The 22388-nt window shown below is 47.3% G+C and overlaps 1 protein-coding gene across 8 annotated transcripts in view; it reads left to right on the top strand.

The window, feature by feature from the left end:
- The window catches only part of SLC4A8 (solute carrier family 4 member 8), a 79896-nt gene extending 67239 nt beyond the window's left edge, over positions 1-12657 (top strand). For 5 of the 8 annotated variants that reach the window (XM_027036180.2, XM_027036184.2, XM_027036179.2 and 2 more), the window contains 3 exons: positions 3752-3843; positions 5989-6096; positions 7264-12657. In XM_027036180.2, coding sequence (XP_026891981.1) covers positions 3752-3843; positions 5989-6096; positions 7264-7276 — 213 coding nt within the window. In that variant the 3' untranslated portion in view covers positions 7277-12657. The remainder of the gene's footprint in view (positions 1-3751; positions 3844-5988; positions 6097-7263) is intronic. The other 3 variants (XM_027036185.2, XM_027036181.2, XM_015065708.3) reach the window with 1 other exon arrangement.
- Positions 12658-22388: the final 9731 nt, after the last annotated feature.

Here is a 22388-nt window from a genome sequence, read left to right on the forward strand (position 1 = left end):
AGAAAGAGAGGGAGACACAGAATCTGAAGCAGGCTCCAGGCTCCGAGCTGTCAGCACAGAGCCTGATGCGGGGCTCGAACTCATGGAGTGTGAGATCATGACCAGAGCCGAAGTCGGACGCTCAACCGACTGAACCACCCAGGCGCCCTGTGTTTTCTATTATTAAATAAGCTTTAACAATTCGATGCACAAAAGCAATGGAGGAAAACTTTAAAGATTGCTGAAAATCACTACACAAAATGTGAAGTTTTCAAGCATCCCAAAACTCTATAAACAAAATTTAAAAATTACACACTCACACACACAGAGGCTTACCTTGTTATATTATGCTTCACTTTATTGCATTTCATAAATATTGTGTTTTGTACAAATTGGAGGTTTGTGGAAATCCTGCATCAAGTGAATCTATCAGCATCATTTTCCCAACAGCATTTGCTCACTCTGTGTCTCTGTCTCATACTTTGGAGCTCTTGCAGTATTTCAAACTTTTTCATTATTATTATATTTTTATGGTGATATGTGATTAGTATTTATGATTCACTGAAGGCTTAGATGGTGGTTAGCATTTTCTAGCGATAAGATATTTTTTCATTAAGGCATGTACGTTGTTTTTAGACCTCATGTCTTTTAGACACTTAATAAATTATAGTATAGCACAAACGTAACTTTTACATGCAGTGGGAAGCAAAAAATTGATTTGATTTGCTTTATAGTGGTAGTCTGGAACCAAACCTACAATATCCCTGAGGTATGCTTGTACATACATACATATGTACATACATACATTTATTTCCTGATTTATATAAAATTTTAAGTAGTGATATGTTTTTTTAAATTTTTTTAAACTTTATTTTTTATTTTTTAAAATTTACATCCAAATTAGTTAGCATATAGTGCAACAATGATTTCAGGAGTAGATTCCTTAGTGCCTCTGACCCATTTAGCCCATCCCCCCTCCCACAACCCCTCCCATAACCCTCAGTTTGTTCTCCATATTTATGAGTCTCTTCTGTTTTGCCCCCTCCCTGTTTTTGTTATTTTTGTTTCCCTTCCCTTATGTTCATCTGTTTTGTCTCTTAAAGTCCTCATATGAGTGAAGTCATATGATTTTTGTTTTTCTCTGACTAATTTCACTTAGCATAATACCCTCCAGTTCCATCCATGTAGTTGCAAATGGCAAGATTTCATTCTTTTTGATTGCCGAGTAATACTCCATTGTGTGTGTGTGTGTGTGTGTGTGTGTGTGTGTGTGTGTGTATATATATATATATATATACCACATTTTATTTATCCATTCATCCCTCGATGGACATTTGGGCTCTCTCCATACTTTGGCTATTGTTGATAGTGCTGCTGTAAACATGGGGGTGCATGTGTCCCTTCGAAACAGCACAAGTGTATCCTTTGGATAAATGCCTAGTAGTGCAATTGCTGGGTCGTAGGGTAGTTCTATTTTTAGCTTTTTGAGGAACCTCCATACTGTTTTCCAGAGTGGCTGCACCAGCTTGCATTCCCATAATTTTTTTTTAACATTTATTTATTTTTTTTTAATTTTTTTTTTAACGTTTATTTATTTTTGAGACAGAGAGAGACAGAGCATGAATGGGGGAGGGGCAGAGAGAGAGGGAGACACAGAATCGGAAGCAGGCTCCAGGCTCTGAGCCGTCAGCCCAGAGCCCGACGCGGGGCTCAAACTCACGGACCGCGAGATCGTGACCTGAGCTGAAGTCGGACGCTTAACCGACTGAGCCACCCAGGCGCCCCTAACATTTATTTTTTTGAGAGACAGAGACGGAGCATGAGTGGCGGAGGGGCAGAGAGAGAGGGAGTCACGGATTCCAAAGCAGGCTCTAGGCTCTGAGCTGTCAGCACAGAGCCCAACACAGGGCTCGAGATCATGACCTGAGCCAAAGGCAGATGCTTAGCCAACTGAGCCACCCAGGTGCCCCAGTAGTGATATGTTTTAAGAAGAAAGTAAGGGGTGAGGGAGTTACTCTATTTAGGGTGATCAGGGAGGACTCTAAGGACACATCCTAGCTGAAATCTGAATAAAGTGAGGGCAAGTCGTGAGACTATCTGGGAGTAGGAACATTCTAGGCCAGGGGCATGGCAAATGCCAAGGTTTTGAAGCAGGAATGAGCTCAGTGTGCTTAAGGAATACAAGAAAGCCAGGGAGCCTGTAAGGGAGAGAGGTAGCAGGACACTAGTTAGAAGTCTGTGACAATAGCTCAAGCAAGAGGTGAAGGTGGCCTACATTAGGGGAGAAGTAGTGAAGTGGCTGGTTTGGGACTTATTTGGAAGACAGAGTTGACAGGCTTTGCTAATGGATAGCAAGCATGAGAGGAATCAAGGACAACTCTTAGATTTTTGGCATGAACAGTTGGTTGAGCGGTCATGCTACTTATGAAGCAGGTTTGGGAGAAAAACCAAGGCGTCTCTTTGGGATGTTAAGTTTGAAGTGGCTGGTAAACATTCTACTCCATATTTTTGCAAAGTTTCTGAAGTAAACATGTATTTTTTTAAATTATTTTTTCACATTTAATGTTTACTCATTTTTGAGAGGCAGAGAGAGACCGAGCATGAGCGGGGAAAGGGCAGAGAGAGAGAAAAGGAGAGACAGAATCTGAAGCAGGCTCCAGGCTCCGAGCTGTCAGCTCAGAGCTGACGCAAGGCTCAAACTCACAAACTGGGAAACCACGACCCGAGCCGAAGTTGGACGCTTAACCAACTGAGCCACCCAGGCGCCCCAATATGTATTTGTTAATACATGGTTTACTTTATAAAGTTATTTTGAAAATGAAATGAAAGAAAAATAGTGAAGACTTCACCCCAAAATTTCACATCAGCATCCAATATTTATGTTCATTTCTTTATGTTCTCTTTACGTCCTTAACATAGTTTTCATGTAACTGTAATAATTGTTTATTTGTGTGGGGGAGGTGTTTTTTTCTGATTTTTTCTTCTCATCTTGATTTCATGACACTTTCATGTTTCTATGTGTCTATATAATAGATAATCATATTTATTGTTTTAATGGCTGCATAATATTCTATAGTGTTTTCTCATAATTAATTTAAACTTCCTTCCCTTGTGAAAATTTACAGTTGTTTTAGGATATATTATTAAATATACTACTTCAAACATCTTTGTATGTATTTTTTTCTCTGTAATTTTCTTTAAATTAGTGGGATTCTTTTTTAAGACAACATTTTGTTATAGAACATTCAAATAAATGCAAAAGTAGAAAGAACAGTCAGTACTCATATTTCCCAATTGCCTTATTATTATTTTTTTTAATAATCTGTTTGACTCAGGATTCAAATAAGGCCTAAATATTGCAGCGGTTGATATGTTCCTCAAATTTCTTTAGGGGTCCCTTTCTATGTTTTTTTCTTTTTGTTGAAGAAACTAGGCCTCTGACCTGTAGGATTTCCCACCATTTAGATTTTACTACCTATGTCCCTTGGTGTCATTTAACATGTTCTTCTGTCCCCTATGTTTCTAGTAAATTGGTAGTTGGATCTAGAGGCTTATTCAGATTCATTTTCTTTCTTCTTGTAAAAAACACTATTCCGCAGGTACAAATATCTGGTTGTCTTTTTTTTGTGATGAGTCAGATCTATGAAAGAACATAATTACACTCTTTCATAATAAATGTGAGAGAAATTAGGTAGAAATTGTGGTAAGAGAAAAATGGGTGGTGTAGACTCATGGTTTTCCTTGGTCTCAGATGTAATGTCTTCTCTTGCAGGAGGCTGAGAAGATGCTAGAAATGGGGGGAGACAAGTTCCCCTTAGAGAGCAGGAAGTTACTAAGTAGTCCTGGAAAGAACAACAGTTTCAGGTAAAACTCCCCAAACTCCACAAGGAGTTGACTGTCTTTTTTGGTTGTTCTAGAAACAATCTGGCTTTGTGGTGGGGGGTGGTCACAAATGCGATCACTGGTATAAAGAGCTAATGTTGAGCCTCTCCATTCCAACCTGGGAAAACACCTTTTCCTTCCATGCTTTACTGAGCACCTGCTAGACGCCAGGTACCACCCCAGATGCTGGGAAAGGAGAACAGAGGTAAGGGAGCCCACATACTGAGCGTCTTCTCTGTGCTAGGACTGTGCTGGAAGCTTTACTTATGTATTCTCATTTGATCTTTGCAGCAGCTCTCTGATAAAAGCCTTATTATCCACATTTGTCCAATGAGGAAACTGAGGCTTGGATGGCTTTAGGTAATTTCCCCAAGGTCACAATGCTGCTAAGTAGAAAGTTTAAGAGACAAACCCTAGTCTTTGTATTCATCAGATCAGTGCTCCCTCTGCCTTTCTCTGCCATTTTCCGGAGATGAATAGGATATGGCCTTTGTTTCCAGAGAGTCTTCAGCCTGGGAGGTGTGGAATTCCCATGCTTGGGCAAGCCTTTGTCGAGGGGCAGAGGCAGCCCCTTCAGTTTGACTCATGGCATCTGTGGTCCTAGGAGCCAAGGGGGAACCAAACTGGGGTCCCCCAAATTCCTTAATTTCTGCCAAGGCTCTTAGCTGCCTTCTCTAGCTAAGCTATTGCTCACCACAGGACACGGGACACTAAATTGGTCCGTTAGTGGTTTTATTCCCGGCATTTTGTTTCCACTGTGGAAGAGGTACACATAAACTGAAAGAAGCCCAGAGGCTGAGAGGGGGCAGAAAAGGAAGAGAGAGGGGATCTGGGTCATCTAGATCCTGGATAATTTATTGCCAAATCATTGAATCCATTGTGGTTTATACTGAGGGGAAGATGGGGAAAGTCACGTCGTTGGGATTTTTTTTTCAATTTTGATTTATTTACTTTTTACAAATAAAAAAATATATTTAAGGTGCACGACATGGTGTTTTGATATCTGGACACATTGTGAAATGGTTACTGTCATCAAAGTAATAACATATTCATTACCTCTTATAGTTATCATTCCTTATTTTGTGGTGAGAACACTTGACATCTACTTTCTTAGCAGATTTCAAGTATACAGTACATTACTATCAACTATGGTCACCATGCTGTATACAGGTCTTTAAAAATTATTCACCTTATAACTGCAAATTTATACCCTTTGATCACTATCTCCCCTTCCACCCCACCTGCCCAGCCTCTGGTGACCACCAGTCCACTGTCTGTTCCTAGGAGTTTGACTTAAAAAAAAAAAAAATTTTATGTTTATTTATTTTTGAGAGAGAGAGACAGACAGGCAGAGTGCTAGAAGGGGACGGGTAGAAAGAGAGAGAGAGAGGGACACACAGAATCCGAAGCAGGCTCCAGGCTCTGAGCTGTCAGCACAGAGCCCGACATGGGGCTCAAACTCAGGAGCTATGAGATCATGACCTGAGCTGAAGTCGGATGCCGAACCAACTGAGGCACCCAGGCGCCCCATCTTTTGGCCCTTTAAAAAGAGACTGGCTTGTAGAAAATTTCCTAGTACTCTGGGCTTCTAGGAGACCAAGGACTCGATTCAAGGCCTTGATTGTCCTCTTACTGACATTTGACCTTGGGTGATCACTTAGTTCTGAGAGCTTTGGTTTCTGTACCTTCAAAATGAGGATGTTAATCATCTCTGATTGATAGTGAAGATATTGTAACGAGTGCTTTGTTAACTACAAATGGCAAGCATTTGGCCATGTAAGTGAGAAAACCAACGAAGACTGCTTAGCCCCATGCCCGGCACACAGCGAGCCTAGCACACAGCAAGCGTTCAGTAGGGGGTGGCTCCTGAGGCTCCTGTTGACATCATAGCACTGTCAGGGCAGGATGGCGGTGGCACGGCTGCCTGCCACGTGGCACAGCAACCCAGCCCTCAGCACCACCTCGTGGGCCACCTTGCCTCTCTACATTCCAACCACCTGGCTCCTGGTGCTGCTGAGAACTGTTAGCTGAGCCCCCTCAGACCTACTCTTTCCCGCCTGGTGGGGTGTGATCACTATAGACTGAGATACGTATTTTATTTGTGTGTCCTATGTTTATTGTCCTAAGCATTGATTTCAGATGTGACCCCTCTGAGATTAATATATCTGATGAAATGCCTAAAACTACGGTCTGGAAAGCTCTCAGTATGAACTCTGGAAATACAAAGGAGAAGAGGTAAAGAGAACTATAGTTGCTGATTTTTGTTTATTTCGTGCTTTTAAAAATAGCAATCATGTTGAAAGTAAAATATATCTAAGTTGTAAAATTAAATTTGTCTAAAAAATATCCCTTCCGGGACTGGGGCCTAACCCCTGGCGAATTGCTATATGCCTCAGAAAAGGAAAAAAATGTTTTTTTAACTATTTGCACAGATGTGCTGTTTTGAGCTGCCCATTTACACAGCCAGCCCCCAAACCAAGGAGTATGTGGATGCGTACATTGCCTTTCTCTATCTAGTCACCTGAATCCTCTTTCCAAAAGTTCCCATTTCAAAATCTCTCTGGTTACCGGAACCACACAAACTGGAAAATGGCCAGAATGTCCAGAGAGTGTCGATCATGCCAATACAGACTCCACCTATTTCAGTCATTCCATAATGAGAGCTGTTGCCAAGGAAAGATTTGAAATATTAAACTATAAACAGGTTTCCGATTTTGGAAATGAAAATTCTGTGTATCGTTTGCCAATAGCATAGATCAAGTTTAATCAGGTTGCTGAAGAAAATGCAAGGACTTGAGGCATCTTTGCCTGCACCGAGCGAGGGTGGCTATGTACCCAAACTACTTGAATAATTTAGTCCACACACCATTTTAAGAAGTCAGCCTTTAATTAAAGGCAAAATCTTAGGTCTTATTAAAGGCAACTTTTCTAGTTAAAAAAAAAAAAAGCAGTAGGCCAGGAATTAGGGGGCCTGGTCTAACTGTTTATTCCGTGTGTAACCCGGTAGGCTACTGTTTCTGGCACTCAGTTTACTGAGCGGTAAAATGGGGATAATAATAACTGCCTCACTCATAAGAATGCTCTGAGGAGGAGCTGAAGTACTTTGAAAAGTCACAGCCACCAGTGGGTGGTAGTGGGAGGTTATTTCTTCATCGAATGGGTTAAAATAAATCTGTGCTGAATGTGAGTGAAATATAGAATCTTGTTTCCTTCAGAGGAAAATCCAGGCAGCTGTCGAAATGTATAACGCACACGGTTATTTTTAGTTGAGAAGTAGTCTACTTGTAAATGAACTTAAAATATAGCCAGATCCAAATTGTGGTGACATCTTCAAAGTGTTGTGTTAAAAGCAGGAATGAATCATGTGTTCCCTTTTTGTCTAATTGTAACACTTTTATTCAGTCTCTTCAACTAAAAGTCTTTGCTGGGAAGGAAGATTTGGGCCGTGAGGTGCCTCAGGGAAGTTCTGGTTACAGAGAAGATGTGAGTCTCTCAGAGAAGAAGCAAGACCGAGTCTGGCCCTGCCCGTGGTCATGTCAAAGCCATGCCGAAGCATTCAGTTACCCGTGCTGTGCATTGGAGGGCACCCAGCTATCCCCATACCAGCAGCCAGTCACCAGATGTGGACGTGAAGCAGAAGACCACCTCCTGTTGGTACTTCTTCCTTTCTCTTTCTCTTCAGAATTGCCACCAGTGAAGACCCAGCTTCCCATTTTCCAGACATTTTCTCTGAAACTCTCTGCTGGTGAACAGAGCCGTATGGATCCATGCTGCCGCTGAGGGTTCCTTCGATGAGTTCCCTCTTCCTAAAGGATGGGATGGGGGAGTAGGAGGAGAGCAGAGAGGAAAGGGAAGGCTCTCCCGCCCTGTAGAATCTGCAGGCTCCCAGGCAGCCCTGGGCCTGGGTTTGATGCCTACTCTGGGGGATGCTGGTCAGACCCAGAGGCTGTCAGGAGGGTCTGCCGTTAGGACAGTTGGTGACCTGGGCATCGGCAGGGGCCCACCACCACAGCCAGAAGATGCCTCTGCCTCGGAAGCATCTTTATCGCTCCCTAGCAGCAGCCTGTGTGACTCGGCGAGAGCCTTGGATGATGAAAGGGCCATGAGGGACACCGGAGTTGTTTAGCTCAGACAGGAAGAAGGTCGGGGGAAATCGATAATGATAAGCGAGGATGAGCAGCTTCTCTTGGTTTCGTTAAGGATAGACCAAGAGAACGAGCTTCGATTGCTACAGAAGGAGTTGGTTTAGACACTAGGAAGGACTTCCTAGCCTGAAGAGTTGTCATGGTGTCGGCTTTCTAGACACCTGCGAAAGGTTTGATGATAGTTGTTTGTGCAGAAAAAGAGATAAGGTGTTTTTACTGGCCACGTTGTGGAAACATCCATGTCTTGCCGCTGTCTCTTGAGGACGCATTCTGATTCCACTCCTGGAGAGATCCAAGTGCTTACGTAATGTCTCCCTAGCTGCCTTAGTAGCGAACGGTCATCAACTCAATGGACCAAAACCACCTTCAGCCATGTGGTTTCTTCATCATCATGAATTTCTTTCGGTTGACAGATGTATGACTCTCAGATGTAAAAGACCACACTGGGAAATGAACTGTAAGTGGTGAGATTAATTTTGGTATTTGGTTGAAAACTATATTTATAGTTTCTCTCTATTTTTCTCTGTTGCAATGAATATCAAGGGTTTGGACTCCAGTGTGTATATCTTCCCTTCCTTTGTGCACAGAATGTGACTAGTAAGCGTGTCGGTACCCAGGGAAATCGATCCTATCAGTTTTCCATCCTGGAAGACCTTTGTACAGTGGGATGTTCTTTCAGGTTCCTCTCCTTTCGTAGGTGAAGAGTTGGCTACAAAACTTCATTGAATGTTGCATTCCTTAGCCTCTTAAAACATATCAGTGTATTCTGGCCTTGCTCCTTGGAGTAAGACTCCTTACGCCTTTGAAATGGAAGGAATCCCGCATTTCTTGACCATTTCCACATCTCCTAGGACCACACCTGTTTTAATACACAGATGGTTTTCAAAATATTTAACAACTGGTACAGGATGGACACCAACCACTCAGAACGGATGCCTGCTGTAAGCAAGCAGTGTGCAAGGCGGTGCCAGTGCCTCGTGACCAAACATCATGCTACTTGTGGACATTAAAGTGATATCCCGTTGAACTGTGGGTATTGCTCCTGGTTTGTGTAATTTCCGCTCACAAGGCTGTTTTATGCAGAGCCTTGGCTTCCCTTTATATAGTGCAGACAGGAACAGGCATGCATCTTCGAACTATACGGGCATTAAAATCTTGGCGAACCAAAGCTTCACATTTGATCACTTTAGGAGAAATGTAATAATTGTACCCATTTACCTACCTAGTGTAGAAAAATCAAAAGGCAGCCTGTCAATGGGGAAAGCTTTCCTGCTGGCTGACTTTCCCTGCCTCTCTCCGGCAGCTTCCTTGAGCTTGCCTCCTCCTTTGGCTTCCTCGTCCCCTGAGAACACTCCCACTTTCTTCCTCCATCTTGTCCCTCCCATCTTTTCCTGCCACCTCTGTGTAGGAAGGTTGGTGGCTGCTTCTCCCATCCCCCTAGTCTCAGCACAGCTGGAAGGAATGTGATAGGGAAGAAGAGCCCATCGTACAACAAATGAGGTGGCAATATCGCTCAGAAAAATCTCTCCTATTTCATCGATGTCTCACGATGCCTTCCTTGTGTAGGCTCTCGAGAGCAGAAACCTGTCTTTATTAACTCTGTGCAGTGCAGTTACCGGACCATGTGTGTACTTTCAGGCCTTCCTGAGCCACATCCTCCCAGGTTACTGCGCCTTAGGAACGTTAGTTACTCTGGAAGCCTGTGCCAATCCTTTTAGGCCATTACATCTTTCTCAGATAACAGCCAGCCTCATTTCTGCTACATCTCAGTGGTAGAAACCATTCCCCCCTACTCTCATTGTCTCCCTTTTCCCAACCCCCACCCAACCCTCAACCCCGGTCCTACCTGCATGCTTCCTTGCTCAGGACTGTGGCCGGTGGCTATGGTGGCACAGTCAGTTTGGGCAGTGTTGGGGACAGGAAACTGGGAGTGGAGGTGAAGAAGCAGCAGCAGCGTGTATGTGTGTGTGTGTGTGTGTGTGTGTGCGCGTGTGCATGTGTGTTCATCGACAAATACGAGTGTGTCCATGAGGTGTCACTGCTGCTATTAAATAGTTTTGTGTACCTAAGCTGGGAGGGGGACATCAAAAAAACATGATCATTCCCCCCTCTAGGGGTTCTCTTCTCAGACTCCTCTGATAGAATAGCTTGAGGGCAAATATAGGCAGATTAGTCTATAGGAAAAGATGTTTAAACTCAACGTTAAGCAGAAACTGACGGTTTCTCCTTGGGCCAGAGAAGCAGTCCACTTCTTTTATGACAAGGGAGATTTCAGGAACGGTTTGAGCGTTTGCAGGCTGGTGCCCTGATGGGCTGGTGACGTCAAAGTAGGAAGGGAGGGAAGCCAGGGATTGAAGAAACTGATGGTAAGTGAAATCTTGGTTCTAATGGTAAGAACTGGTGTTGCTGAGTGGTCGGGTTACTTCCTAGCTCATGACCTTTAAGGGAAGGGTTGGTCTAGAGAGAAGGTAAAGCCTAGCAATCTAGTATGAACTTGCCAAATACGTTCGGTTGCATAAAATGCAGGCTAGCTCTTTGTGGCTACATAAGATTTCCAACTTCTGATGACGGGCTTCTCGGGAGATCTGATCTTTACACATACAGCTCCTGTCCCCATCTCCTTAGTCATATAAGTTTGCCTTTGGGATAGAGGGGCAGGGAACCATTTATTCCAAAAGATGGTGTGAATCGTTGCTATTTCTCTTTGTCTGGGATGTGATTGGCTTTTAAGTTAGTCACAAATCTTTGGTAAAAATCTGGTAAATGCTAAGTCTCAGGCTTGGTTGACATCTCAGGCTGTGAGAGCTGTGACCTTCAAGAAGTCTCTGTGCTTTCTGGGCATCCAAACAAGACAGTTCCCGAGTCTACTTTATTTTCTACCCACTTTGCTCTCCAGACTTCCCTCTTAGCAGAGGAACCAACGGTTCTCCCTGCGTCTTCTCTATGGACTTTCATGTCTGTGTTCTGAGCCTCTAGGTTTTCCTGAAGCAGGGGAGAAGGTAGGGACCCTGGCTTTCCTTTCAACTGGCATCAGAAGTCCCATCCAGTGGGTCCTCTCTGCTGCTGCTTCAGCCTCCTCATTTCTTCTTCTACAGGAGCGTTAGCACCGCCTCCTAGGACTGTTCAGCGGTCTTTGCTGGCTTGTCACTGCGTTTCCCTCGGACTTCTCAGGTTTCCAAGCCACATCCTGGCAGGACATTCAGGAACCCTGCACTGAATGTTCTCAGCCTTCTTGATTTTCTTTTGGTTGTGGCTGTCAGGCCTCCGTGATGTGGAAATCCTTCCTGCGGGCTCTGACTGGCCAAATGAGACATCATCCAAGTTCCGCCCCTTTTACTGACTCAGCTTCCTTGGCTTCCTCACTTTGTCGAGCAGCCTTTCTTCTCCTTTCTGCCTCAGTCTTTCAACTCCTCCTTGGATGGCAGTCAGAGGTCCTAAAGCCCACCACCAGTTGGGGGTGGTGAGAGAGGTGAGGATGTTGGGCAGAAAGGGGACTCTCTGTTTTCCTTGCTTGGGCTGAGGGGCTACAGATTCTCAAGCCCTCACACTCATCCATATTTTAATAGAAACAGAAAAAGATATCCCCAAATCAAATCGGAGTGGTTTTTCAACCACATCTACTCTTTTTGATTCTTGGTGCCCTTGTTCTCTTACACGAATTATAGAGAATGGGCAGCTGACTCCGTTAACATTTCTTTGCTAGAAAGGAGGCTGATTTTCATAACCAGAAGAGATGTGAAGGAACTGTATCAGTGCGTGAAGCATGAAAAGAGGAAAGGAGTGTTATGTGGGTCTCTTCAATAGGAAAATTCAGAAAGTGGAATGATTCATCCATAGGCAAAATTCCTCTAGGACGTTCTGTGCTCAAAGGGAACGGAATGGTTTCTGATCCTTCTGAAAAGGAATGGCATTTTTCTTACACCTAACCCACTTTCAGCATTGGAGAGTACAGAAGGCTTTCTTTGAGCTGATGGCGTTAATATTTCGAGAGAGAGAGAGAGAGAAAAGCTACCCACGGCATGTCTCCAAGCCCGGCAGGAAGTAGCTTGGGCTTCTCTAGCAGGTTTGCAACGGACCCCAACGTGCAGGTTTTCGTACATGCGATCATGCTGGAAGCAGAAGTACCAAACTGAATGTGCAATGACTCCTTCTGCAAAAGAGGCCAGAATCCTCTTCCCCACTCCTTTCTCCCATATTCCCTCCTCCAAGATGCTGAGCCTCCCTCATGTTGATCTCTGTCTGTCTGATTGGTTAGATACGGCTGCCCTAAGCGAATGGTGTCAGGTGGAGAGCAGAGCACGCTTCCCGCAGAAGGGGACAACTCGAGGTGCTGGTACATTTCTCTTGTTTTCTATGTTCTTCTTTCTAGTAGGTCTCGTGTAGAGATAGAGATATTTTTGTTTTAGAGATTCCAAAGTATATATTTTTAGTGTAAGAAATGGACCCTCTCCACCCTCCATGGTGTAAATAGAACCGAGAACAAATGTGTTGTGATAATCCCATAGCAATCTGTGGTAGGAATAGGACCCTCTCCCTTGCCACCAGGTCTCACGGTGTGTGTCTGTGAACCAGGGGAGGTGATTGTGACACCTCTGCCTGCCCAGACCTTCCTGTGCTCAGTGGGTGAAAAATAAAGTCTGTGTAAACTGTTCACACCTGTGGTATTTTTTGAGCCCGAACCAAGGGGCTGAGCCAAGGCCGGCCAGTTTCAGAAGGTGGGAAAGAGTGAAGGGAGGTCATGAAGGTGGTGGAGAGAGGAGGGAGGGGTGTCTGCTGGGCGTGCGTTAAGCAGGGCACATGCACCTCCTTGGGGTCGACGCCGCGCAGTCCTTGGGGCAGAGCCACGGAGGGAGGCTCTTAGGGCCCTTTCCCTGGGGACTGCCTAGACTTAGGTTTGGGGTGGGGGACAGGAGAGCAGGAAAAGATAGCCCACCTTGGAGATACAACCGGGCTGACGAGAGCGACTGCTAATATTTAAGAACTCTACTGCCTAGAAATCCAGATTTTAGGGGCACTTGGCTGGCTCAGTTGGGAGAGCATGTGACTCTTGATCTCGGGGCCATGAGTGCGAGCCCCACATTGGGTGTGGAGATTACTTTAAAAAAAAAAAAAAAGAAGTTACTCCTCCCTTAACAAAAAAAAAAAAAAGAAATCAAGATTTTAACAATCACTATCACTTGGAGTGTTCTGGGTTTGGGGGGGAAGGGGGGTGCCCCATTTATCTTCTTCTCAAATCCAACCGTTGGAAGGTTGGAGAAAAGGGGAAGAGGGAGGCAATGGCGTAAGAACAGAGAGACCAGTGAGTGGGTGAAAGGCAAGGGTGTGGGGAGAGCCAGTCAGCAAGCACCATGGAGTTCCTAGAAAGGCACCACGTGAGGGCACCCTGAGCACAGAGCGCAGTGTGAATATTAAGGAGAACGAGGCCAAGTTGGACGATGGACCTAGAACTCACTAGCTCTGGGGGCTTTTGCTGTCTTTTGGCTATTCAAAAACATCCTGACGGTTTACACACTATGTCATTTTGTCTCGGAGATCCATGCTTAAATTGCATCGAGTAATGGGCAGCGGATGGGAAGGCTGCTTGTGCAGGACGTGGGGCCGGCTCTGATGCGGGCTTGGGGGGTGTGGGGGGGGGAGCATTTAGCCTTCTCGTGTCCCAAGGACTAGCCTCAGGCTTGGGAAGGGTTCCATTAAGTAATACGTGAAAAGTGCTTGGAATGGCACGCGGCCCATGGTAAGCACATAGTTAAGTAACAAGAAATCTGGAGGGAGGCGGTGCCTGGTGGTAAATGCAGCAGCAATCACATCAGGACTCTGGTCGTGTTCTCTCGGCTCTCCCCTCATCGTCATCCCGGGATGGCTCCAGAATTTCCAGGCATCACATCAGCCAAATGCAGCAAGAGAGAAGGGCATTTCTCCAGCTTCTCTCTCTTTCAAAGGGGAAAATTTTCCCCAGAGCCCCCCACCATGTCATTGGTCGGCACTGAGCCACCTGCCATCTCTCAGATGGGAAAAGGGACGGGATTCCCTTGTGTAGCTTGGACCACTGAGGCTGTATTCTCTGGGGTTGGGCTCATCTTCCCTGACCGTGCTGGTGCTCCAGTACCTGTACAGAATTAGGGTTCTGCTTGCGGGGAATAAGGCAGGGGCTAGGAGTGATTAAATATCCCGAAGCGTCTGCTGCAGAAGGCAGGAGTGCCCGAAGCAGGGGCCTCCCGCAGAGCAGCCGGAACCTCACTGAAGGTCAGTGGCTCTCCACCTGACTTGACCTGAGATTCATCTGAGGAGATTTCGAACCTATGGTGCCTGGTTCCCACTCTACACCAGTTAAATGGAACCTCTGGGTATGAGTGCAGGCACTCATACCTGTTAGAGTCTCTCCAGACGATTCTGACACACAAGGCAGGGTTGAACATCATGCTTCGCCTTGGCCCCACTCGGCTCTTGGCGTCTGTTTCACTTCCGGCCAGCTGATTTCTCAGCCTTCACTGTGTAAATGCTCGTCCACACCAGCTCCTCGGCAACATTAGTGTCTCTTTGACCCACCACAGCCTTGACCACCCCCACGTTCTTTCACCTTCACTGGGTCTGTGTCTCCAAATCAGACTCCCAGGTTTGAGGATGTGATGGGTCCCTCAGCAGGTCACCTTGGAGGTCCCGACCAGACCGTTGGGACTCGGGCCACTCCTGGGCCAACTGGCTGAAATTCAAGCAGTAAATTCAAGCAGTAAAAACTATGGCAGTCAAGGGGTGTTCCTTCAGCAGAGGCTGTCATCACTTGTCAGTTCCTCTTGGAAGGAGACAAGGGCCAGGGAGGCACAGCAACTGACGCATCTGGTTATCTTTGTGACGCCCAAAGGCTGATCCCCAGGTCACAGACCTGGCCACAGACTCACCCCTTTTACCTCTTGGTTGTGTTTGCTTACAGGGACACACGGGCATACGCCTGCAAGAAAAAGGTGCAGGTTAGGTGCGCTGCTCCCTTCTTCCGCCGTTGCCCCCCACACGTCCCTGATGGAGCACACTTGCCTGCATCTCACCTGTCCGGTGCTCGCTAGTGGAGGGGAGCACGGAGCTTCTGTCGGGAGGCAAAGTGGGTGTGACTGAGGCTCTCAGCAAGCAGCAGTGAATATAACAGGTAAACCAGGCACAGGCCTGCCTGAGTTCAAGTCCCAGCTCTGCCTTGACAGCTGTGCGACCTTGGGTAACGTGCTTCATCTGTGCCTCCCATTTCCACACTGCACAGTGGAAGTGCTAGGACCACCACCGTCTAGGGCCAGGGGGAAGGTTAAATGGATCACCAAGCATGGTGGGGCCGGCCTTGCGTGCCCTCCGTGCCCCCTCTAGCGGCAGCCTGCTTGCCACCCCGGTCCTTGGCTCTGTGGCTGGGTGGTAAAATGGGGCGCTAGGGCCAAAGGTAAGGAGTCACAGCACTGCAACCTTTGTCTGGGCTGTTTGTGGGTATTAACTCCGAGGAAGGAAGAGGCGTCACTTGGCCAAAGGTCACTTTGGCCAAGGGTTTCTTGGCCAAAGCCATGTTCTCCAGCTCAGCTTCCACCCGAGACTTTAATGTGGGGTTTGGGGGTGCTTGCCCAGTAAGATTATCAGTCTTTGTTTAGGTGTATGCTTCCTAGGTCCAGGGGGAGAGGCAGGGTGACCCAAGCTCCATTATTACCATGGCCCCCAATGCCCCTCCCCACTCTCAGAAATTACAGAATGAATTACAATCACCTGATTTCCTTCATGGCCACGATGGGTAAGGAGTAAATGCCCAGGCCTTGACCATCCAGGCAGAATAGTAAGTTTTCTAGTAACTTCAGACTATGTGATTCCAGGGCCGATTTTGAGTCCTGTTGCCCTCAGTTTCCACTCCGCCAGCTGCATGAGGTTCCTGTCCATGGGGTCTGCATCTAAAACACACACCTGCATGTACACAGAAAATAATTAAGAAGACTTACTGAAAATAAAAGCATTAGAGAAATACGAAATAAGAGAACATAACAGTTTTATCGCTTGTGAATGGCTGAAGTTGAGGAAACGAGCCCAGTGTTCCAGAAAGTACCTAAGATATGGCCAGGTATGCAACAATTTGAATGAATGACCAAGGGCAGTGACAACAAGTCCTGAGCAATCCTGAGAAAGTTTTCTCCAGAAGAAGAACTTTAGGATGCACTGGTAAGATGCAAAGAACTTGAACTGATCAACTATTTGGGGAACCCGAGTGAATAGTCGATGGTGGTTGAATGCTCTCATCGTAAGTCACTGCATCCCTCTCCCAAAGTTTGGTGGAGAGATGTCCAAAGCAATGCCCTTGAGAGGAACAGATGAAGAAAATGAGGAAGACATTCAGGGAGCCCTGGCAGCTGGTTTATCTCATCATCGCTCTGTGAAGGGTGTGTGGGAATAAGGGTTCTCAGAGGACCTCCAATTGGACTATCAAAAATAAGACGGCTTATGTCAAGCACAGTGGTGAGGACCATGGGTTCTGTGGGGTGTGCGAGGGCATCCCTTCGGAGCCTCGGAAATCAGGCCTCCAAAGATGAGACCGTCTGGAGGAGGGGAAAAAAAGAAGGTGTGGACCAGGTCCCAGAGGCAGGAGTACTGATGGAATGTTCTGAGGCCAGTGAATTTGAGTGGTTTGCTTGCAGTCAAAGGTGTTGTGTAAGGAAGTAATTCTACATAAGATTGGAGACGGAGGAAAGAAGACCTTGAATGCCAGGATAAGAAGGAGTGAGGAGTTCCTGTAGCTCCAAGCCACGGTCAAAAGGGAAATGTACGTTTGCTCTGGTGGTGGCAGCGAGGAAGCACCGGAAGAGGGAAATCCGGAATGGGTGGCCAGGCGCGGTGCGGGGCCGGGGCAGTGGTGACCAAGAGGGAGGGCAGACAAGAAAGATGAACTGAAGGAACAAAATTGAGTGTGGGGGAAACACAGGTGGCACGAATCTCTCTCTAATGTCACACGTCTGCGAGAAAGGAGAACTGATCTGACGGAGCTTCAGAGGACAACAGCCGGGACAACCTCTCATCTCTGCACAGGCAGATTTGGGCTCAGTGTTAGGCACTCGGGCGAAAGCCGTCCGAGAAGGGAATTCACTGGCCCGGGAGCCTGTGGGCGCCCAGCGCTGGAGGTGCCCCTGGGGGTGCGCAGGGAGGCCATCTGCCGGGAGAGCGCAGGTGTGGGAGGGCCCGTGACTCTGCGGCAGGGACGGGGTGGGAACTGCGGACAGACGACGACGTTACCTGCGGGGAGGATGAGCCCCAGGAGGGTGGTGATGAAGGAGTGGGTGGGGAACAGATGTCTGAGTCGAGTAGACGGAGCGAGCGGTGCGGGGAAGAGAGTGAGTGGGATGAGGTTGTCTGCTTCTGAGGCCGAGTGTGAGGATGGGGCCTCCGCACTGAGTCCCCGGTGCTCTGGGGCTTGGGTCTTTGGGCTGTGTGGGTCCCAGGTTACATGGCTCTAGGTTAAAAAAAATGCAGGGCTCCAGAAGGACACAAGAGGGCAGTTTCCTGGCTGTCCCTTGCCCCCCACCTCCTATCATAGGACTTCCAGGCTCTCTTGTTAAAAGACCCCAGAGCCAACTCATGTCTGCTCATGAACTTGGTGACCTCAACGACCACCTCTCCATCTGGGCCTTGGTTCCGGCTCTCGGTGCCATGCCCTGTGCCGAGTGAGAGCCACCGCTGCCTCTGTCACCCACTGCGGACATGCTGTACCGGGCCAACACCGCACGTGCCAATGGCAGTGCTGAGCTGTCCTTCCCGGTCCAGGGAAAGGAGGCTTTCCTCCCAGCGTCAAGGCCCCGTCTGCCATTGGATTCCCAAAGCTGGTTAGTTGCCCTGGTTCATCAGGTGTGTCAAAGGAAGAGCGTTCTCTACAAGGTGGCAATTGCCTGGGGGCCCATGTCCCCTTTCTTCAAAGGGGTGGAACAGGCTGACCTCTACTACTAATGCCCTACCCTGGTCCAACCAGTGGTGTCCAATATCAAGGTCATGCGGGCAGTGGAGGCCGTGAGTGGGGCTTGCTCCCAGAAGGAGGTATGGGGAGAGCTGGCCTCATTGCTCATGGAGCATCCCCAATATAAAAAAAAATTACCATACCCTGAGGGCTTAGCGTGTGTCAAATGCCGGGCCAAGTGCTTTAAATTTATAATTCACTTAACTCTCACAACAACACTTTGAGGTAAGTATTGTTATTCCTTTTTTACAGGTGTGGAAACTGAGGTTAAGAAAGTTAAGTGATTTGCCTGATGATGGCCAGTCCGTAGATGGCAGAGCTAGGATTCAGACCTAGATCTTTCTGAGTCCAAAATGCATCCGTGCTCAAAAACCACATCATTGTTCACTGTTCTGACCACGCTGGTTCAGCCTTGTCCAGTCTGGGGCCAAATGACCACTTTTTTGAGGGCCGAGTAATTTGGTTTGGCCGTATCTATGCCGACTTGCTTACTGAGCCAACAAATAATGAGGGTGCCGTCCCCAGTGCTTAGGACACAATGGTGAACAAACTGGTGGAGGTTCCCAGTCTAGAAGGGGGTGACATAAGTGAACACATTACATTGAGAAGGAGGCTGATCTCACCAACACGATGAGCAGTTTGGAAAACTTCTGGAAGGGACCTCGGTCTCCTGGTCGTTACATGGCCCTGGGGAAGGGGAGGTCAGGAGATGCGGTTCTGGTCCAGACTCTGCTCTTCACTAACTTCAGTTTCCTTCTCCGTCTCCAGTTTCTTCATCAGTATAATCACGGGGTCACATTTAGATAGTTTCTTAACTCTCTTCTGAGATCGATGTCCCCTGAATCCAGAATGGGGGCAGGGATTGATCAGCAGGGTGAATCCTGGACTTTGGGTGTGGTGAACCGGGAGCCACAAGGGCGGGGCAAACCCGGAACCACAGGGCGGGGCAAACCCGGAAGACCGGACAGCAACGAGGCTGGGGAATCGACCAGAGACATCTAGGAGGGTCCAAGCAGGCTGGAGTCTGGAATCCAAGAGGCAAAAGCTTGAGGTAGTGGCACCAGGAGAAAGGAGTCCCTTGCAGGACCTAGACCCCCAGGGACCCTCTCAGGGGCAGCCTCATGCCCATGTTTATATGTGGACCCTGCCATTATTGACATTGATGAAAGTCCAAACCCGTTGCGGGGGGGGTGGGGGTTGTGGTCTCTGATCTCCTGCCTGGAGGAGGCAACACAGATCCATTCAGATCATCACTAGGTCATACACTCAGCTTTGTACACCCTTTAATGAGTTATTGGAAAAATCGAACCAGAGGGAAGCTGCAATATGTTCCTGGAGTGATAGCCGCACTCTCAGACAACCCTGTGACCTTGCAGATCAGTCCCTGGGACTGGAGTCCTCATGCCGCTGGCAACAGCGTGACCGGGAAGGGTGGAAATGCACCCCCTCGGAGGAAGGAGTGACCTGTCTAACCCTCTAGATCAGGCCTCCGCCATCTACATGACAAATATATCTCACTGCTGGTTATCTTACCAGCTTCTCTGCAGACTTGATGGAAGCTGATCATTCTGCATTCGGTCCCGTCCTTCCCGTCCTCGGCTCCTCCAACCCCACTCTCCCCACTGATTTCTTCGCATCCCCCTCTCCCCTCGCACAGGACAAACGTACCAAGGGATGTCATGTCTCAGAGAACACCGTGGGGCCTGTGCTCTCCGTCCCTCAGCTCCAGGTCAAACCTGGTTCCTGCTCACATTGACCCTCACGGTACAGGTGCGGCAAGGCCCTCTCCTGCCCCCCACATCTCTCCCATCTACCTACTCCTGTCACCCTCACCAGAGAATCAGAACCAGATGAGGTAGACGGATGCTGTTGGGCTATACACGGTTTCAAATAAAACATACCTTTTGTGGAGCGCTGGATAGTAGGTATAATTATTCCTATTTTATAGATAAAGAAACCAAGGCTCAGAGATGCTTAGGAATTTTCCCAAGGTCACACAGCTATTAGGTGGCAGATATGGCTCCGAAGTACTTTCCACTTCCTGTTTCATTAATTCATCTCCCAGAACCTCTGAGGGAGGCTTTCTTAAGTATTTTAAACTGACGCTTTTTATCCAAATACGAAATTGTTTCGTAATACTAAGCATGCTTTTTCCTACTCTATATTCTGCCCCCTGACTGCCCCCCAGGGAGGCGGTGCATCTTCACAGGAAGACATTCTTACCCCAGCTCCTGAGGGCCATGAGCTACCTTAGAGTGACAGGATTCCATCTGGGGAGATGCCAACATTCCCCTAGACTCAGCCAGAAGCGTGAATCCGGAAAGAAAGGTTTCTGCCAGTGCCTTAGAATGGGAACCGCAGTTTTCTCTGAGATGGAATCAAAGCGCAAAAGAACAGGCCTTCGGGATCCCACGGCAGGAACAGCAGCCGGTCCCTCCTTTCTCCTTCGCTTGGACCAGCTGGGTCAAAAAGAGCCCAGGTTCCCCAGAAAGCACCTCTTCTCCCATTCGGTTTGTCTCGAACAGGAGGGGACTGACAGGACCCGGCCTCTTTCTTCGCAGCAGCCTTTTTGCATATGGCATCTTCTTCGATCCTGGAAACTGCCCGAGAGCAATTATTCTTATTTCCTTTTTAGAGATAAGAACATTCAGGGGGCGCCTGGGTGGCGCAGTCGGTTAAGCGTCCGACTTCAGCCAGGTCACGATCTCGCGGTCCGTGAGTTCGAGCCCCGCGTGGGGCTCTGGGCTGATGGCTCGGAGCCTGGAGCCTGTTTCCGATTCTGTGTCTCCCTCTCTCTCTGCCCCTCGCCCGTTCATGCACTGTCTCTCTCTGTCCCAAAAATAAAATAAACGTTGAAAAAAAAATTTAAAAAAAAAGAACATTCAGGGCTCCAGGGCCAGTTAGTGCTGCCCTTGCGTCCCTTGCTGCCTCCTGTCTAGGTCGGTACATGTCACACCCTTTCTTTTCAAAGTGGACATTTACCTACAGTTTGTTTCCTGGGGCAGATTTTAAAATTTTATCATAGAAGTCAGTTATAGACCTGTATTGTCCAATATGCTGTCCACTAGCCTTGTGTGACTATTTCAACATAATTAAAATTAGAGATGTAAAAATTCACTTCCTCGGTCACACCAGCCGCATTTCAAGTGCTCTGCAGCCACAGGCAGCTAACGGCTCATGTATTGGACAAGACAGAGGAGAATATTCCCATCGTTGCAGAAAGTTCTATTTGACAGTGCTAGTTAGTACCAAATACTTAGAAGATACAGAAAATGATAAAGCCACGTAGGAGTATAAATGTACTCATTTTCCATTGCGGTGTAACGAGTTACTACAACCTTAGTGACTTATATAACAGGCTTCCTATCTCACACTTTCCGTGGGTCGGGAGTCTGGCCACAGCTTGGCTGGTCCTTGGCTCAGGGCCCCTCACGGGCTGTAATCAAAGTGTCAGCCAAGGTTTCTGTCTCGTCTGAGGCTCAGTCCTTCTTCCAAGATCATTCAGGTCATTGAGAAAATTGAGTCTCTTGCAGCTGTGGACTGTGGCCCTCAGCTCCTAGAGGCCACTGAGCTCCACGGGCCCTTTGCACCGTGATGGAGTGCTCCTTCAAGGCCAGCAGGGGAGCATCTGGTACCTCTAGACCTGCTCTTAAAGGGCTCGCCTGATTAGTTCAGGCCCACCCAGGACACCCTCCCTTCTGATCAACTTAGAGCCAAGCGATGAACCAATTTTAATTAGGTCTGAGAGAGGTCCTGACCTTTGCCATACAATGTAACATCAGGATGGAGTGACGTCACATCACCTTGGCTGTAGTCTCTTGGCCACGAGCACTTGTTTCTAGTCTCACGGGTTCCACCCATTCTCAAGGAGAGGGGATTGTGCAAAAGGTGTGGAGACCAGGGGGCAGGAACCACAGGGGCCAACTGATAATTCTGCTCACTACCACCAAGTATTAGTACGAAGAGACAAGTAGTGTGAAATAGTATGAAAAGACGCAAGTCCATAGATCTGTAATTCTGCCATTGACGAGAACCCTTGCTAGCATTCTGTTAGATTGCCGGCCCGTCCCTTCTGAGCCTATTTCTTTTCTACTACTAAAATCATGCTGTATGTACAATTTGAATCTCTTGTTGTTGTTGTTTTACCATTATCAGGCCACGAGAAAGTCATTGCAAACATCATTAGTGACGGGATAACATCCTACCAAGGGATATATTATGATTTCGGTAACCAGTTCCCTCTTGTCGGACGTATATGTTGTTAATCGTTTGCCTGATCTTATCAACACTGTGACAAACATCTCTGTGCATAGTTTTTTTTTTTTTCTACATGTCACAGTATATGTAGAATAGTATTGACCATGGAAATTATTAGCGTAAAGAGTACAGCGATTTGTAAGACTCTTGATACACCTGACGGCTTTCTC

Source organism: Acinonyx jubatus, chromosome B4 (genome assembly GCF_027475565.1).
Source record: "Acinonyx jubatus isolate Ajub_Pintada_27869175 chromosome B4, VMU_Ajub_asm_v1.0, whole genome shotgun sequence".
Taxonomy (NCBI): Eukaryota; Metazoa; Chordata; class Mammalia; order Carnivora; family Felidae; genus Acinonyx; species Acinonyx jubatus.